The sequence below is a fragment of the Tyto alba genome, unplaced genomic scaffold, assembly GCF_018691265.1.
Source record: "Tyto alba isolate M040663 unplaced genomic scaffold, T.alba_DEE_v4.0 Super-Scaffold_33, whole genome shotgun sequence".
NCBI classification, from domain to species: domain Eukaryota; kingdom Metazoa; phylum Chordata; class Aves; order Strigiformes; family Tytonidae; genus Tyto; species Tyto alba.
In genome coordinates this window covers 17,448,290-17,466,546 of record NW_024881308.1, presented here as the reverse complement: position 1 = coordinate 17,466,546, position 18,257 = coordinate 17,448,290, and the positions used below count along the sequence as shown (strand labels likewise).

At 64.6% G+C, this 18,257-nt stretch overlaps 1 protein-coding gene across 1 annotated transcript; it reads right to left on the bottom strand.

The window, feature by feature from the left end:
- Nucleotides 1–1,795: 1,795 nt before the first annotated feature.
- On the bottom strand, nt 1,796–15,832 carry TGM2 (transglutaminase 2). Its single transcript, XM_042800795.1, has 13 exons — nt 15,538–15,832; nt 13,246–13,425; nt 10,860–11,102; nt 9,591–9,709; nt 8,607–8,735; nt 7,790–7,970; nt 6,723–6,858; nt 6,516–6,619; nt 6,145–6,384; nt 5,688–5,960; nt 3,167–3,327; nt 2,803–2,939; nt 1,796–2,506 (listed from the first exon to the last, which is right to left on the bottom strand). The coding sequence occupies exons 1-13, from the start codon at nt 15,545–15,547 to the stop codon at nt 2,350–2,352; spliced, it is 2,070 nt and encodes a 689-aa protein (XP_042656729.1). The 5' UTR covers nt 15,548–15,832; the 3' UTR covers nt 1,796–2,349.
- Nucleotides 15,833–18,257: the final 2,425 nt, after the last annotated feature.

Below are 18,257 nucleotides of genomic sequence, written 5' to 3'. Positions count from 1 at the left end.
GAGTGACCTTCAGAAATAGCTGTGCTAATGTTTATTTTATCAGGACCCAGCTTCGAACCAGAGGAGCTGCCGGTTATTTTTAAACCAGGCATTGAGCAGCTTGAAGCCTGGCTCAGCAGAGCTGTGTGTAACAAATGCTCTTTAAAGTAAGGCTGTGCATCATCGCTGGCTCTGAGGAATGTTCCTGACAAGGGAAGGCAGCGCGGGGTTCATGCTGTTAACTCTTTCAGGCACCGCTGCTCCTCTGCAGCTCTCTCTGCTCCTGGGACTTGTGTCCCGGGGCCGGTGCTGCCGGAGCGGGGGCCGGTGTTGTCCTCACCACTCGCCCTCCCGGCTGCAGGAGGAGGAGAGAATCCCTGTCCCCACATCTCCCGTCCTGTTGGCACACCGCGGGGTGGGCACTCGCAATTTCTGTCCCTTGGGAGAGCTGCTCGGGGCAGCTGCTCAGCCATCCCATGGGGCCGGATCCTTCCTCCCCTCCAGCATCCCTGCGGTGGTCCCGGCTGCGTTCTCGGGGGGTATTCAAGGAAAGTGTGATGGAGATGTGCTGGTTAAACCCCCACAAGGTACGGGGAGAAGGATCGTGTGGCCGTGCTGGAGGGTTGTCTTGCAAGATTTTGTCTGCCAGCTATCCCGCTGGCACAAAGAGAGCCGGAGCCCGGCGGTGCCTGTGCCAGCCCCGCGCCTGCCGCCTGCCCGGGGCCGGGATGGAGCGTGGGGGGAGCAGAGCTGGGGCACTGGGACCCCTGGCCACGGACCCCCGGCCAGGCTCGGGAGAGGCCGGCAGCTGTGGCTGGAGCGCTGCACGTGGGGAGCTGATCTCATCTCCAAGATAAACAAAAAGGGAAGCTGGAGGACGAGCTGTCCCGGGCAGGAAACGTTCCAGCTCCCACTCCACCAGCGTGGGGTGACTGGGGCCAGCCGGGTGCGAGCTCCCCGAGCGGGGTCCCCTTGTGCTACAGACTGTCCCCAGTTTGGGTGAGCGTCCCCTCTGCCCAGGGCTGCTGTGGATGGGGGGGACCCTTGGCTGCAGCAGGAGACCACCAGTTCCGAAATGGGTTTCCTGGTGTCTGTTTAAGGGGGGGCAGGGAGGCTCCCGCGGCGTTTGTGGGGAGAAAGCGGGAGGGTTGTGCTCTGGCGTGGGAAGTGCTTATGTTGAGCAGTGCCCTGACCCCTGTCCCAGGCTTGAGACAAATCCCTGCGCTCGGCCACCCCTTTTCCCTCGCTCCCAGGTTGCATTTCTTGTGCTTCGGCTGCTGGCCTGCGCTTGCTGCCCGCGGGCCGCCCTGAGGAGAGCCTGGGCGTGCAGAACCTGTTTGTTTAATTTCCTGTACAGGTTTTTCTCTCCTGCCCTTTGTGCACAGTCGCAGCGCGGTGCCCTTCCTGCTATGAGAGAAACGCGCCGGGAATGTGGCACTGGCATTGGCCTGGGGGGCCAGCGCTCCTTCTGGCAAAGCCCCTGAGCTGCAGAGCACCCTGGGGGCACAGGGAGGTGGCTGGAGCGGGGCTGGCAGCGGGGCTTTAGGGCAGTGAACGCTGGGCCCCTCAGCAACCCCCAGTGCTGGGCTGGGGGGAACTCCCCCCCCCCCGCCTGCTCAGCCCTGGGCAAGGGGCTGCTGGGTGCCTCTGCTTGCAGGGGATGCTCAGGTGCCAGGTCTGGCTTTAAACGTGAAAAATAGCTTCTAGTCAGTGCTGGCGTAGTTAATTAGTGTCAAGGTAACATCCCATCCCTGACTGCAGTGTTTGCAGTGACAGAAACAGTTATTAAAGCAAATTCCCTGCTTTACCTATGCAGTAGGGTTGTACGCAATATATATTTATATAGCTATAAATAGATTTGTTATATCTGTGTATAGCATATAAACAGCTTCGTGCTCACAGTATACAATCCTGTTCAGAGCGTTGCAATGGCACGCGTGAGCATGGCTGAGGTGCAGTCAGTGCTGGGGGAGGGCGTTCCGGGGTTTGGTTTATGAGATCTGCTCTGCAGCCCGGGGCTGCCAGCGCTGCGGGAGGAGGGGGGGGCTCGGGGGGGTCCCTGCTGCGCCCAGGCTGGGGCACGGGCAGGCTGGGGATGTTTCCACCCCGCGGGGTGAGGGAAAGGCAGTGAACCGAGGGGCTGCCGCAGGGAGCCCCCAAACACCCCCGGCCCCTCTCTCCCGTCCCGGCTCGGGGGGGGGGGAGCGCGGCACCGTGGCTGCCGCGTCGGGGCCGGGCTGGGCTTCGGCAGTTGCCCTTCCCCGCACCGCTGGGAGCATCTTGGGTTAAAGCGGGGTGGGGGCTGGCGAGCCCCCGAGCAGGAGGGGAGGCAGGGTGTCTGCAGCGGCGGGGGGGGGCCACGGTAGCCGCTCACTTGGGCTGGGGCGCGATGATGACGTTGCGGTAGCCCTTCACCCCCGTCAGCTTGTTGCTCTCGAAGTCCACCATCAGCTTGCGCAGCCCCGACTGGCGCGGCACGAAATCCAGCCTGAACTTGGCCTCCGCCTGCGGCTCCATGGGCCCCTCGCTGGGGGAGGGCAGGGGGTCACTGGGGTGGCCCCTCTCCCTCCCGACAACCCATCACCCTCCCCGTGCCCACGGTGCCACAGGACGGCGCTGGGACCCCCGTGTCGTGGCTGAGCCCCCCTCCCCAGTGAGGCATGGGGCAGAGATGCTCTGAGCCCCCACGTCCCGCAGGGACCAGTGCAGCCCCAGCTCCCACTGTGCCCCAGGGCCGCCCTCCCTGGGGGGCTCCAGGCACAAAAATCCACCCCCACCCCAATTGGAAGGGCCCGGCCAGGTGAAGAGAAGAAAAGCTCTTACAGCTCCTTGACCTGCTGCCCGTCGGTGAGGCCGGCGCCCTCCACCACGAACACGCAGTTGTTCAGGGGGGCTGCGAGGGGGTTCACCAGGCTGATCTCCGCCACCAGCTTCCGATTCTGCATCGGCTCCCCTAAAATCTGCAGGCAGGAGGGGTTGGACCCCCGGCACTGCCCTGGGGGCTGCAGTGCTCCCGCTGCCCTGAGCCTGGCGGGGCTGAGGCAGGTCCCCGGGGATGCAGGACCAAACCCCGCCATGGTGGGCTCGCCCCAGCCTCAGGGCTCGGGTCGCTTGGACCAACTCCCCATCAGTGGGAAATTCCCCCCCCCAGAGCCCCCCCCCCCAGTATAGGGTGCTGGGCCCTTACCCTGATCTTGATCTCCGGGTTCTGGATGTAGATGTCCCTGACAGCCACAACGACGTCGCCGGTCTGGTACTCGGTCAGGAGAGCCACCACCTTGATGAGGTTGTCCTGGGTCAGGCTCTCCCTGTACTTCTCGTACAGGACACGCAGCGGCACGCTCTTCGCTGCAAGGGGAAGCAGAAGGGGGGTCAGGGCTAACCCCCTCCCTAATCCTGCGCCCATGGCTGCTGCTGGGCTGGGCTGGGCTCCCCAGGAGCTTCTCCAGGCGCCTTGCAAGGGCGGGAAAGTCTCGGGGGAGCAGGGTCCCCGCAGCAGTGGGGGTACCCCTGGGGGGGGAAGGGGCACTGTGGGGTAGGCACGGCCCCATGAGCCCACGAACAAGCCTGCGCTGGGGGGTGTCAATCCTAACCACTTCCCAAAGAAAACAGGTTGTATTTAGCTGTCATCAACCCCCAGATCCCCGCTGTTTCCCAAACGAGCCGCAGATACCTGCAGCCCCTCACCCTGTGCCCGGCCGGGTTCTGGGGGTGCTACCGGGGTGCTGGGGCTGCCCCCCCCCCAGGCAGGGAGTGAGGCTGCGAGCGCCTGGTCTGGGGCTTTGGGGAGAGACCTCGCAGCCACGTGCAGGGTGTGGGGATGGGAAGGAGCCACGTGCCAGGGCAGGACCGGGGGATGCACCTGCACTGGGACCCCGAGGGGCTTCAGTGGCGGGAGGCAGCCCGGCTCCCCGGCAGCCGCCCTCGCCCAGCGCCGAGTGTTTATCCCGGAGCCCTCTGGGGACGGGGCTGGCCCGTGCTGGGGGGGAAGGAGGCTGAAGGCAGCCAGCTGTGGAGCTGCCCCGGGGAGGGAGCCCGCAGGGGACGTGACTGCTGGAAGCGAAGCCTGGCGTTCCCGGCACAGGACGCGAAGTGCTGGAGCATCGGCCAAGGCTGGAGGGGGGCGGGGGGACGGGTCCAGCCCTGCTCAGGCTGGGGTCCCTGTGCCAGCACAGAGCGCAGGGCTCCCCTAAAGGCTGCAATGGGGGGAGTCCCGGGGACCTTATTCCCAAGCAGGAGCTGGGGGGAGAAGCTTCAGGAGCTCGTAATTAAAGTCTCAGAGAAAATGATGTTGGATTAACTCATGGACAGGAATGTTAAAGACCATAAAGGCCCCCGCCGTCCCGGTAGCCAAAGGCTCCAGAGCAGCTCTGTGGGTGCTGGGACCTGCTGGGGCTGACACCGTGGGGACAGGGTGCCAGTGTCCCTCTTCCCTGCGCAGCCCCGAGCGGGCACATTCCTTATTCCCCTAACGCAGCCCAACGGGGCAGAGCGCCCAGTGCTGCGTTTGCTACGGGCCCCATGAGCAGAGCAGATCCTGGCATAGATTAGTCTGCTCCAGATGTATTACGTCTCCAAGCTCTGAAGGGTCTGTGGAAAACTGACATAAATCAAGACTCTTGTTTAATTACCAGGCGGTAATGCTAATTTGTAACAAAGGCAAATGAAGGTTCATCAGGCCCACGCCAAGAGCTCCATGGCGAAACGCTGTGAGACATCGCGCCGGCCCAAGGAGATGCCGAGAGATTCAGCGCTGCTGTAACCAGTGTGGGCAACAAAACCCAGTGCTGTGCTCACCCAGCCTGGGGCCGTGCTGGCAGAGCTGACCCAGGGCCAGTCCTGCTCCCCAGCCTGTGGGAAAATCCTGCTGGGGCTGCCTGGGGGAGCAGGACAGCGCCCGGGGACGAGAGCGTCACGGATGCAACGGCAGTTGTGCTCCAAATGCCTTTCCAGCACTAAAACGGCGGGGGGTGACTGAGGCAGAAGCCCCCGAAGGAGCATCGCTTGCCGAGCAGCCTCGGGAAGGAGCTGCAGCTTGCACGGGCCCCCGCCGGCCCAGGCTTTGCCCACCACGGCGGTCACTGGGGCTCGGGGGTGCCGTGGGATGGATAAACGCCCCGGCACCAGCGCTGGGTGCTGGCTGTCCCTGCCGCCCAGCCCCAGGCCACGCTTTAACGCTGCCCTTATTCCCCAGGACTGAACAGAAAGCTCAGATCGCTGCCAGCCTGGAGCGTGCTGACTGGACGGACCGGACCGGTGGTGGTGGTACCGCCGGAGGGGACACAACCAGCCCTGCAGCGCAGGGCCAGGCTGGACGGGGAAGGCTGAAAGCAAAGCCTTGGCTCACACTGTGCTTTCGGGAAGGTTCGTGCTGCCCCCCGCTTCCCAAGTGGGGCTGTGGGGCTCTGTGCGGGCCCGCAGCCCTTCCCACTGGTCCTGACCCCCCCGACGGGATGTCTGCGGAGCGGGTGGCTGAGACCAGGCTTTCCTCTCTGGAAAGGGGTCGGTGCGGAGCCTGGACCCGGCGGCAGTGGGGGCTGCCCTGGCCCCGGCCAGCACCGTGGTGCTCTGCCAGGGTGACCCATCCCTGGTCCCGGCACCGAGGCCTCACCGCAGACCCCGGAGATGCAGCTGAACACGGGAAAATCGCTGACCTGACCCCGGCCCTCACCGAAGCATCCCCTCCTCGCTGCCAGCCAGGCTCTTACCTGCCCGGGGGGCGAGGGTGACGTTCAGCAGGTCCTTCATCCCGCACTGGGGCCCGACGGTGCCGCTGTAGCTGGCGGTCCGAGCGCACAGCATGAGCCTGCAGGCTCGCTCTGTGTCTGTGTTGTTGTTGATGACGGCGAGGACGTCGAAGTCGCAGCCGTTGTTCGCACCGTCTGACAGCTTGATCTTGAGGTGCAGCCCCTCGTCCTCCTCCCTCAGAGAGTGCTTCTCGTGCTCTGCCTTCGCAAACACTTCTCTCTCCTTTTCAGACCCTGCGGTGCGTGAAAAAAAAACGTGGTTCCGGGGGGGGGAACCGGGAGGGCACAGTGCGGGCTGCTTCGCCCTGCTCCCTGGAGCCCTCCTGGTGCAGCTGCTGCGTTAATTAATCGTTTCCCCACTCTGTTTCCCAAGATCCAGCCCCTTCCCAGGGCGTCTCTGCCCCGCTCCACCCCGTACCCTCCGGGTACTTGTAGGTGTGGGTGATGTCCTCCCTGCTGTCCCTGCCCACGCTCTTGGTGCTGATGTTCTTCCCCACGACCGAGGAGTGGGTGCTCTTCTTCTGCGACCCATCGGGCCGCACCACCCAGTACACCACGTCGGCGTTCACCTCCGCAAAGACGAAGGGGATGTCGTACTTCAGCTGCAGGTCGCCCTCCTTGATGGCTCTGACGGGGGCCGGCCCGCAGCAGAAAACCCCTGCGGGGACCGGGGCCGCCGTCACCGCCCGGGGACCGGCCACCGCAGGGGCAAGACGTGCTCACGGCGGGGGGACAGGGCCCCTGCCGGGCCGGGGGCGGGATGGCGCGCCCCCGCTGTGCACCCCGTACCTTCGCTCTTCTCCTGGGGCGTGGGGTCCAGCGCCTGCCAGCCGTCATAGCCCTGTGCCAGGTCTGGACGGGCCATCCAGGATTCCACCCAGCAGTGGAAGTTCCTGCAAGGGAAGCCAGGACGTCGGGGCCGCCGCCTCCCCCGGCACCCCCCGGGCCATGGGTGCCGCGGGGGCGGGCGGGCCGGGGTCCCGCCGCCCTGCTCACCAGATCATGTCCTTGGAGCGCCGGTCCTCCTCCCCCACCTCGCTGAGGTAGCGGTCAATGACCAGGTTGCCGTTGGTGTCGTGGGCCGAGTTGTAGTTGGTGACCACCCGGCTGGGGATCCCCAGGCACCGCATGACTGCAGGGAGGCAGGGCAGGGTGAGGGGGGGGCCCGGCTGTGCCCCGCTCCTGCCCTCCCCTTCCCCCCTCAGAGGGGTCCCTGGGGACTCATCCCCGGGACGAGCCGGTTCCTGCAGCCGCCGTGGGATGCGGGACTCGGCGTGCCGCGGGGAGACGGGTGGCACGCGGCACCGGCTGCCTGCTGGGTTCTGATACTGCGGTAGGAAAAAGGCACAAAAGCGGCTGCGAGTGCTTTTGAGGGAGTGCACAGGCGGCAGCGTGCTGCGACCTCTTATTTAATCTCACAGCTGCCTTCTACTGCGAGCGGAGCTCCCTGGGGAACGGGGAGGTAGTTATAGTGCTTCAAAGGAAGGCTATAAACTTCTGTGAGTTGCGGAAAATCCACTTTAGATTTCTGCTATTTCTCTCCTCTAAAAAGGTTCTCGTGTATCTGTGATATATAAATGCACACGTGCGCTCATGCAGCCCTGCAAGTGCAGCGTTTTTGCCAGGGTGAAATTGTGCAAGCATGTGTGTGCGTATGCACTTCTCAACAGAAACCAGCCTGGGATTTTTCTTCTTTCGCCCCAGCCTGACTGCCCCGCTGACAGTGAAATTATTTTGAGTTCAATGGATTCATGGTTTTATTGCAAAATTGACCTTAAAGCCACTTTCCTTCTCCTGTGCTATGCATCCAGCCCCTCCCTCTCCGCCTGGCTGGGGAGGCATCCTTAACTGGAAAGCCAGAGCCCTTTTCTATCATTTTTTTTCATCCATTTCCTGACAAATTAGAATAACAGAGAGCTTAACCGCTCAGCAATCATTGTGGGCTGATTGTAATCAGCCCCCGGGGTTCCCTCCTGCTGCAGCCCAGGGAGTGGGTGGGAGGTGGGGGGACACGGGTGACCCCATCCTGTGGGGATGGGGAGAGGGGAGACGTCTGCTCTCACCGGTACACGCCACGGCGGCGAAGACCCAGCACTGCCCGTACTTGACTGGCTGGCACCCAAACTTCTTCCACCTCTTGAGAATATCCACGCTCCCAATCCAGGCCATCGGGCTCATCCCATCCTCGTACCGGTTGTCCCACCGCCCCGCCAGCACCCCCAGGTCCTCGTCATTACAGTTGACCTGTGGCAGGGCAAGAGGGGCTGCGAGGGACGGACAGACAGACGGGCAGGGAGGGGCCGGAGCAGGCTGAAGAGGGAGGGAAGGGGCCTTCCCCCAGCCCACACGTGCTGCCACCCCCCTGCGCCATCCTGGAGCCCTGCACGAGCTCGCCGGGCTGCAGGGTGCAGGCGGAGGTGGGCATCCCGGCACGGCCTTGCGCCGCGTCCGCGGGCACCCGGAGTGGGTGGAGGGAGGGGCCTTAACCGGGCTGCGCTAACTGGGGATGGGTTTTAGAAACACACCCTCCCACCTGGGAGTCTGGGTATGATTGTCACCTGCAGCAGACAGCAAGGAGCACAGACTGCTCCTGGGATGGCATGGGCCCACCTCTGCTATTTCTCTCCTCCTAAAAAGACCTTTTATATATACATATATATATATGTGATATAAGAGTGATAGCATGAGAGGTTGTAAAGGGGTTGTGCAACACCCTGGGTCAAGAAACTGGTGTAACTGCGAGGGTAAAGGCCACCTCTGTCACAGCTGTAGTTGCAAGCTGCAGCTGTGGGGAAAGTGGGTGGAGGGGTGTTTGCACCCCGGGGACACGGGGTGCTGGGGACCCTGGGGACACCCTGCTGGGTGCCCTGCGGGACTCACCATGGCGCTCACCACCCTGCCGATGTACACGGGGTCGTTGCGGCGGGAGCAGTCCTGGTTCTGGTCCCTCAGGAATTTGGGGTTAGTGTCCAGCAGCTTGAGGCAGATGGACAAGATGTCGTCCTCGAACTGGGGCAGAGCGGGGAGAAAAGGTGTGTGAGGTCCCTGGGGTGCGCAGGGGCTCTCCCGCCTCCGTCCCCCCTCCCTGGCTCACCAGCTCCCCCTGCAAGCGGGGCTGCCGGGCACGCGGGGGTCGTGCAGCCCCGGGGTCCCCTCGTTTGTGCCACCAGGGCGAGGGGCTGGCGCGGCGGCCGGCCGAGGCTCAGCCTGCGAAGCTCCCGCCCTCGCACCGGGGCCGCATCCTGCTTCCTGCAGCCGCCGCTGCACGGGGGTCAGGCATGGACCTGCCCCCCGGGAGAAACCACCGATTTCCCATCGCTGGCTGAGTCACAGCCCTTCCCCGAACTGAGGCCCGGATCCTGCGGGGGCCAGGGGCACCCCCGCTCCCGCCAGCCCTGCAGCCCCCACACCCCGGGAGAGCCCGGAGCTGGGGTGGGCAGCCGGGGTCCCGCAGTGCCGGGGCGCAGCGCGGTCGCGGGGGGCTGCGGCTTGGGCGCTGCCTTATCGGCGCAGCCGGCACGGTGCCGCGTTATCGGGCGCCGGCTCCCAGCCCAGCGTGGCCACCCCGATTAGGAGCGTGTGGCCCCGAGGCCCCCAGGAGCCGTGCAGGAAGGCTCCCCTCGCTCCGCTGCGTTCCCTTCTTGGAAATTCCCCTTTTTTTTTTTTTTTTTTTTTTTTTTTTCTTTTTTCCTGTCATGTCTGCATGGCGGGGTCTGGATCCTTCCCAAGGTTGTTGGCTGCATTTGGGGTGCACATCTGGGGGCACACACGTGGCACCAGTCCCCATGCCCTGCATCGCCAGGGCTGCACATCTGGGCTCGGCTGGGGGGCCCGGGGGGCCTGGGGGGGCCCTGCCCAGCTCACCTGGCCGAAGTTCCAGGGGGTGGAGGTGATGTAGTCCCGGGTGCCCTGGAAGATGAGCCCTTGCTGGGACAGCACGTACTCACAGCGCTCGTCCTCGTCTCGGAGGAAAACCGTGTCCTCTGCGGGGAGAGCAAGAGATGGGGATGGGGCTCTGCCCCCCAGCCCCCCACCCGCTCAGGGCTCCCCCCCAGGGACGGAGCTGGTGGGAAATGAGGCAACAGGGGCTGGAACTGCTCCCATCCGAAACAGCTGCTGGAGAATTTCAACCCAGTTTGATTTGAACTGATGGGAAACGTTCAGTGGGCCTGTGGTTTTCTTTTCCATTCTTTCGTTTCTCTTTATTTCCTCCCTTTTGTTTTATGGAGTCCGGCCTTTTCCCAGGATGGGAACCCTCCCCGGGGGGAGAAGCGAGCAGTGGGATCTGGGAGCACTGGCTGAGATCGCGGCCGAAGCCATTTTGCTTGCACAGCAGTTGCTGATGGTAAAATCACTATTTACTGGAAATGTTTTCAGAAAAACTCCATGACAGATATCCTCAGTGCCAGTGCTCGGCACAACCCTGGGCCAGCAAAGCTTCCTAAAGCCTCTTATCTCGGCAGAGCCAGCACGGAGTGTTTGGGATTCAGGAAACCGGTTTCTGCCCAGACCTGGCAGGGTGGAGCTGGGAGCAGGGCAGCGCGGGGCTGCTCCTCGGGGCGGAGGAAGGACACGGAGAGATGAAAATCCCGGCTGTTGTTTGCCCAGGGTCATTAAACCCACTGAGTCTCCTTTCTGTGGTGGGCTTCCCCCATTTCACCGGGACAGGAGCACCCCCAGGAGCACCCCGGGCTCGGCCCTGAGCCCACAACTGGGTGCCCAGACCGGGTGGAGGGGGGCAGGGAGTGGGCAGGGCCAGGCCAGGTGGGTGCAATTAGGGGTAATTAGGGGCTTCTCCTTCTGCCTGCTGCTCAGTGGGGAGCTGTTGCCAGGGCTTCACACCAGCACCGCAGAGGTGAGCTCCTGTGGGGCGGCAGGGATGGGGCACTGGGTGTTTGGGGCACTGGCAAAGGGGCTGCTGTGTGTGTCCTGGATTGGGGGACAGTGCTCGTGACCCAGACCTGCTGGGGGGACCACGTGGAGGTGGAAGCAAAGTGGAGATTTCTGCTTAGACCCAAACTCTGGGCAGGGCTTGGGGCACCTGCAACAGTGCGAGGCCTCCAGGGATGCGCCGGCAGAGCCGGGGGGCGGCTCGTGCTCTGTCCCCTGGTCTCGGGGCGGTGAAACCCTCACCTGGGTGCCAGGCGTTAAAGAGCAGAACGAAGTCCCCGATGTGGCAGCTGGTGCCCTGGTAGCCGGTGGAGGTTTCCAGTGTCAGGCTGTAGCGGCCAATGCGGGCGCTGGTGGGGGAGCAGAGCGAGACCGAGAGGGATTCCCCATCCTGCTGCTGCACCACGGCACTCCAGCTCGATTCCTCCGGGACATCGGTCACAGCGAAGTGGGACCTGGTTCCCGATGTCTCGATGGGGCAGGGCCCTGCCAAGAAGGAGCACGTTTGCTCTCCTGGGGGCTCTGCGAGCCCCACGCCACGGGGACCTGCCCCTCAAGTGCCCCACGGTGCTCCCATGGCCTCTGCCCTGCGGCAGCTGCCCGCACCTCGGCTCTTGAGCCCCAGGCGTGTTCCCTCTTTGGTCTGTCGGGTACGGGGGATGTGGGGCAGCCCCGCCGTGGGAGGCTCAGGCGCGTGTCCTGCTGTTTGGGAGGGGGCAGGAGGGAGGGATGCACCCCACGGGTGCCCCAGGGCCAGGAGAGCGGAGGGGATGCCCACCCCGATGCTGTGTCTCCTCCGCTCAGAGCGCAGTGCCCCTGCAGCCCCGTCCTGCCGCAGAGCCCGGCTGTGAACCCCGGAGGCCCCGTGGCCGGGGTGCTCTTGGCGGGAGCCCCGCTACGTGTGCGCAACCTCAGGCGTTGCTGCAAACACCCCCCCGATGAGCCATTACATCAGTGGCCGCGGCGCCCGAGCCGAGGACAGCGTGCTCCCTGCCAGCCCCGCCGCGCACGCAGCTGCGGCCAAGCCACCTGCGCCCAGCCGGCTCCAGAGGCCGCTCCTCCGGGGAGCGGTGACGCCGGGCACGGCTCCGTGATGGGGCCGGTGCCCGTGCAGGGCTGGCCGGCAGCGGGGCCGCCGTGATCTGCTCCCCCCTGCCAGGAGCACAGCCCCGGGCTGGTCCCCGGCCAGCCTTCGCCCGCAGCGTGGGCAGGGCGCCAGGCGAGTCACCAAAAATACTCATGAACTCATGAGAGTGACACGGTTTCTCCTCTCTGTCCTTTCGGGGAGGCCGGGTTGAGCTAACCCCGTCCTTTTGGCAAGGGCCAGCCTGGTGCTGCTGTGGGGGAGCCTGCCTCTTTCTCCTCCTCCTCCTCCCTGCGTTCGAAGCTGCCCCAGGCACCTGAGCAGGGCTGTTCAAACACAGCTGCTTGAAAATACAGGCTTTATATTTGCAGGGAGCTGTTCCCCTCTTTCCTGTGGGAGGTGGCACATGGCCTCGGTGGCTTCACTGTCTCGGGGGGACAGGTCTGGCAGCCCCTGCCCCGGTGGGGCTGTGGGCCTGGCCCCGGTGAGGGACGTGGCCGTGTGCCTTCGCGAGAGCCGAAGCACCTCTGCCCTTTCTCAGCAAGCGCCGGGGCTGTGCTCCAGCCCTTCTCCTCGCTGGGACTGCCCGGGCTGCAGCAGCACCCCGCCAAAACCCGGCGGGGGGGCAGACCCCCCCTGCCACGGCTGCCTTGAGGCTGGGGGGCAGCGGGGGGAGCTGCCAGCTTAGGGTGAGGCTGGAGGGTGCTGGGTTTGTGTTTGTCACCCCACAGTGGGATCGGAGCTTTTGGAGGAAAAGAAAAAGAGCTTTTTACACTGCAAGGAAACTTGGGTGCAGTTTCACTTTGAATTCTGGCCTGGTTGACTCAGCAGGATGCTGCAGCCCCAAAATAACTCTTCTCCAAGAAATAGTTTCCTCTCCCTTTGCTCTGAATTGGCAGGGGCCGAGCCCCTGCCTGGTGCCTGTGCCCAGCTCTGGCCGCGGGAGCGATGTCCCGGTCCCTGCTGCTCCCAGTGGGCTCTGGCTGGGGCCACAGCAGAGGCAGGAGAAGCCCCAGGGACGCGCCAGTGCTGCGGCTGCCCCGTGTGCCGGCTCCGGCACCACTCCGGGGGGCTGCAGTGGGGCTGGGCAAGCTCAGTGGGAATGTTTCCTTTCTCCAGGGTTTGTGTTTCCTGAGCAAGCCCTGCTCTGGGGATGTCTGAGTGACCAGGGGTGGCAGGGTAAAAAGTGCTGTGAAACCCCCTGGCTGAAAAGATTTGCTTTTGCTGATGTTTCTCAGAAGGGCAGGAGACTCGGGTGGGTTCCCCAGGCACAGCCGAGGCACCTCCCGGTGAGCCGGCGGCTGCGGCGTGGCCCTGAGCCTGGCTCAGCCACAGGAGGAGGAGGTGGAGGAAGCAGTGGCTTTTTTTTTTTTATTACTTTCTCACTTCCCTTCAGCTCTCATTATGGAGCCGACTTTCTACCTTTTCTCTCCCTTCTGGTATAAAAGCTGTGCCCAGCACCAGCCTCTGCCGGGAGGGGACAGGGAATGTGTGTGATGGGGCGAGCCCTCGGGCTGGGGCCGATGGCCGCGTGGCAGCACTCACCCGTCTGGACGTTGAAGGCGAGTTTGTCCACCCCCTCCTCGTAGCCCCTGCCCGAGAAGCGCAGGGTGATGGTGAAGGGCTGCCCCCGCCGCACCACCAGCTGCCGGCAGCCCATCTCGGCTGTCCGGTGCTCCCGGCCGTTGCGCTCGCACTGCAGGTCCCACGTCTCCAGCACCAGATCTGCAAAGGCAGCAGCGGGTACGGCTCTCCCCTCTGCCGTGTGCTCCCCGGGGCGCAGCCGTGCCCCAAACACGCCGTCCCCGCTCGGGCAGAGGGGGCTGGCTGCTACCCCCACCCTAAGCCCTGCCTTTGGGGCCCTTGGTGCCTGGGCTTTGCCAGCCTCCTCCGCCCAAGCTGCCCTGCCTGGCCCCGGTGTGCCCAGCGCAGCCCTGGCCGTGCCGTGCTCTGAGCATCCCTCCCGGAGGGCTCTGCAGGCTGGGCTCATGGCGAAGCTCACAGCGAAGCGCTGCCCTGCTGACCAAGCTCTCAGCCCAATTTCACACGCTGTGGCGTAGCCCTCTCACGGTATCACCACGCAGCGGGGGCCCCGTGTGCTGCCAGAGCTGTGCTGGGTCCAGGGCTCACGGCATCTTGCACCAGCACAAAGCCCAGCGCTCATCTCCGCTTTCGGGGAGGCGTGGGGCCCGTCGGCCGGGGGTTACTGTCTGTGTGCCCCCGCTCCAAACAAGCGCCTCTAAGCCTGGAGAATGCCAGGGATGTTTTTGAGCCTCAGCCAGGCTGAGGGCAGCTCCCCGGCAGCTTTACCGCTCTGCGACTGCAGACAAATGGGTGAGACTGACCATAAATTCGGTGACAAAGGGGTGGCTGATCCTCCGGGCTCAGGCAGCCTGTCCTGCTCTCCCCCCTCAGCCTGGGCAGGGCTGGGAGCTGGAGCCATGCGATATTGTTCATCACCGCTCAAGGCCAGTGACCCCTAAATGCTCCGCCGGCAGACGGCTTCGTTGCCAGAATAAGCAAAAATGTTTAGTGCAGGGGAGCATGGGGTGAGCTCAGCACCGGTCCGGGACTGGGGCGGCTCAGAGGGGCGATGCTCGGCTCGCTGCCCCCGTGTCAGGGCTCTCCCTGGCTGGACCCTTCACAGATCCAGCAGTGGTGGTCACCGAGCCCTCCTCGGGCCAGGGCCAGATGGAAATGCTTGCCCCTCAGCCAAAGGGAAGCCTTGCTCCTGGCTCTCTGGGCACAGGGGCCCGGCAGTGCGCATCCCAGGGAGGCAGTCAGGCTTATCACCGCTCACCACTGCACCCCAAGACCTGGGACTGCCCATAAATAAGGGCAAGGTCCCTCCAGCCGGTCCATGGGGACCCTGGAGTGGGGACGGCGCACAAAAAGGTCCTTTCCCTTGCCACCTCCCCCTCTGCACGCAGAAGCATGGCTCCGTGCTACAGCACACGCTCCGTGTGAGCGCAAACCGAGCCAAACCTGTCGCAAACAAGCGTGGTAAGAGCGGGACTGGGGCCCCTCCTTGTCCCAGTCACCCAGGGTTATCATCCTTAGTGGATTTAGCAAAAAGCAGATTTTTTTCAAAGCACAGGTGCCTCTTCCCAAAGGGATCGATGCCAAGAGAGGGGTGGGGAGGGGGACAGCAGGATCCCTGGCCTCAGCACACAGGAGCAAGAGCTGCCCAGTGTGTCGCGGCTCAGCGTTCTGGGGGCTGGCGGTGCTGGACCCCAAGGACCCCCGCTGGTACCGCTCCGGGGGCCGGGAGCCCGCTGGGCATCACGACAGGGCTGAGCACCCACCAGTATCGCCCAGTCCCATTTCCTGGGACTTTGGAGCCAGCTCTGGGGGAGCCAGGGGCTTGTCCCTGCCCCCTCACACCGGCTCGGAAAAGCCACCCGCACCGGGGGATTTCTGAGGGCCAGAAGCATTACTTCTGCCTGAGCCTCCAGAAATCCTCCTTAAACCAGGGTGGGACGTGGGTGCGTGTTCTTAGTCCAGCTGTCAACGCTCTTCTCTGAGAGCGCCAAAAGCTTTAAATAGCCCCAAACTTCATCCTGCAAATCCCTCTGTCGCCCCGGCCAGCGGGGAGCCCCGTGGCTGCGGGGCGGGAGGGGAGCGCACCCCACACAGCACCCCGCTCTCCTCCCTGCCCCGGGCTCCCCGCTTGTCGCCCTTTGCTTCCCCCGGGGGGTGACGGTGGCCCCGGTGCCAGCTCGCAGCGGCTGGAGGTGGTGGCGAGGGGGGGGGATCCCGGGGGGCTCCGGCCGCTCCGTGCTCCCCGCGGGCCAGAAATACCGGGCACCTGCGGGGGGGCATCGTCCTGCGCCTTACCTTCGGCCATGGTGCTGGTCCCGGTGCTGGTGCTGGTGCTGGTCCCGGTGCTGGTCCCGGTCCCGGTGCCCCTCAGCGCCCGCCGCCCGGCCCCGCCGCTCGCTCCATTTATACCGCGCCCGCCGCCGCGCACACCCCCGCGGCCGGGGATGGTGGAGGGAAAGAAAGGGAAAACAAAGTTTCCAGGAAACTGAGCGGTTTCGGTCCCACCTATTAAAAACAACCACCCAAAAAAAAGCTGCCCTGGGGGTTCAGCTCCCTCTCGGAAGCGCCGGCCCCCCCGCCCGCCCGGCGCAGCCCCTCGCCGCCAGCCCCCGGAGCCTCCCCCGGGGCAGGGGCTGGAAGCGCTGCAAAAAAAAAAAAAAAAAAAAAAAAAAAAAAAAAAAATGGGGGGAGGAGAGGAGCTGTGCAGTTCACACTGAGGTGCCAGAAACTTGGGGAATGTTTTTCTCCTTATAAAGTTTTCTTCCCCCGTGCCTTATCTCTATACCCGGCCATTTCTGGCAAGGGGTATGGCAGCTCGGGATTGCAGCGGCCAGTCCCCCTTCCCGTAAATGCATCCCTAAGAGATGTAGTGGCCAGAGGGAAAACATTCTGGAAACGTTGTTGTTTGAGGGAAAATGTGCTGGAAACTTTGCTCTTTGCTCCGGGGCACAGTGCCACAGGGAGGGGTGCGCGAAGCAGGGACTGGCACCTTCCCTGGCAGCCCTTGGCCCAGCCCCGGCCGTCCCTCTCCTGCCCAGGGTCTCTGGCCCCATGGCTCTGCCAGCGGTGCTGCCCGCCACGGCCTGTCCCGCCCCGCGCACCCCGAGGGGTCCCAATGCACTTGAGGTGCCTCCAAGGGGCAGAGACCCCTCACCCCCCCCAGGGTCCCGGCACCCGGGAGTGCCCTCGGTACCTGAGCAGTGGCACGGCTTGTGATGAACGGGGTCCTGGGAAGTTCCGCCTCTGGAGCAGACTTTGGCTTGTTACTGGTTTTCCTGCACATGATTTAGGCTGACCAGGGACAGGACCAAGGATGGGGTTTGTGCCTGGTGCAGCCCCATAAAACCCTCTTTGTCTGGCCCTTGGTGGGACGCTGCAGCCCCTGTGCTGGAACCCCCCCTCCCCCCGACGGGTCCTCTCCCACCCCCCGGACCCCTCACCCCAGTCCGCTCCCAGACCCCAGGAGGTTTAGTGGTTGGTGCGTCACCCCAGGGCTGCTGCGGGAAACGAGGTCCTTCTTGGGGATGGCAGTGTCCTGGAAGCGGCTGGGGTCTGTCACTTGGTGTGCGCAGGGTCCCACGCACGAGTGTCCTGGGCTCTCCTGTGTCCCGGTGGGCCCTGTTCCAGTCATGCAGCCGGACCCGCTCCCCCGGCGCTCGGGGTGTCCCGGTGAGGGGCTCCCGGCCACGGGCGATATTTTCTACTCGGGCATGCTGCAGCACCGTGCTGGGAGGGTTTGCAGTGAGCTGTGCACCCCCTGCCAGCTCCGCCACGGGCGTTTTGGTACGGACAGTGTCACAGGAAGGTCTGAGCACGCCAAGAGCAGCTACCCAGGGGAAGCCACAGAGCTGGGGACTCTGGCCCCGCCGTGGGGGGCACACAGCTGATTTTGTGGCAGCACTGCCCTGTGTTACCCAGAGTGTCAGCGGGCAGAGGGGCCCTGGAAAGGCAGCGTCCCCTGTGAAGGGGCTGGGCTGGTGCCAGCGCTGCGGCCATGGCCGGGGGAGCCCCCTCCTTCATCACCGGCGGGGAGGGAGGTTAGAGTGAGTGCAGCAAATCCTCGCTGAGGGAGAGCTCGGGGCAGCTGGGTTTAATGGGAGCCAGCCGTGCGCAGCTCCACCACGTGTGTGCACAGGCTGGGGGTGTGCAGGTGGCGGGGGGCCCTTCGCCAGGCACCGCCGCCGGTGTGGGTGTCAGCATGGCCCTCTGCACCCCCGGAGCAGCACCCGCCTCGTCGCGGCACGATCTGTGGGGGTACGGCTGGCACCGCCAGCGCGCCCCTGCCATTGCCACCCCGGGGTCCTGCTCTGCCTGCTCAGAGTTGGGAGGAGCCTCTGAAAATGTCACCCTCTTCCTCCTCCCGGAGCCTGGGGTGCCGCAGCGTGGGCAGAGCTGGGTTGAGCCGTTCCCGGTGGGGGCCAGGGGGCTGCCCGGCTCTCTGGGTACCAGGGATGCAGGAATCCCTCTCCCTTGCCAAGCCGCTGCGGGGCCGGGCTGGTGGCACTGGGAGCCCACAGCCTGCCCCGAGCTGGTCCCTCTCCCAGAGCTGCTGCCTGAGCACCAGAGCCACCAGCCTCGGCGGTGACACGTGCCGGTATGTTTGGGCTCACGCCGGAGGGTGCAGGGCCCGGCTCTGCCTGTACAAGCCTGCTCTTCCTCCCTGACCCAGCGTGAACTCTGGATGCACGCAGCAGCCCGAGGTCCCACGCTCGGGATGTGCTTAATTTGCGCGGGGTAACGTGTGACAAACAGCCCGCCCTGGGACTGGAAACAAGACTTTTCTCACTCAGCTCAGAAGCAGGAGCGGTTCGTTGCTGTGAGGGGTGTGGGGGTGTTTGGGGTGCGCAGGGCCAGGCAGGCCGGGGTGCCCAGTGCTGGTCAGGCTGTAGGGACTCATTTCTGCCTGGTTTTCTGGCCAAGCACGGAGCAGGAATGACTGACGGCGTCTGTCCCTGCGCTGGCACCTCTGTCAGAAGTTGCAGGAGCTGAGTGCCTGGTTGTCCCCCAGCGCCATC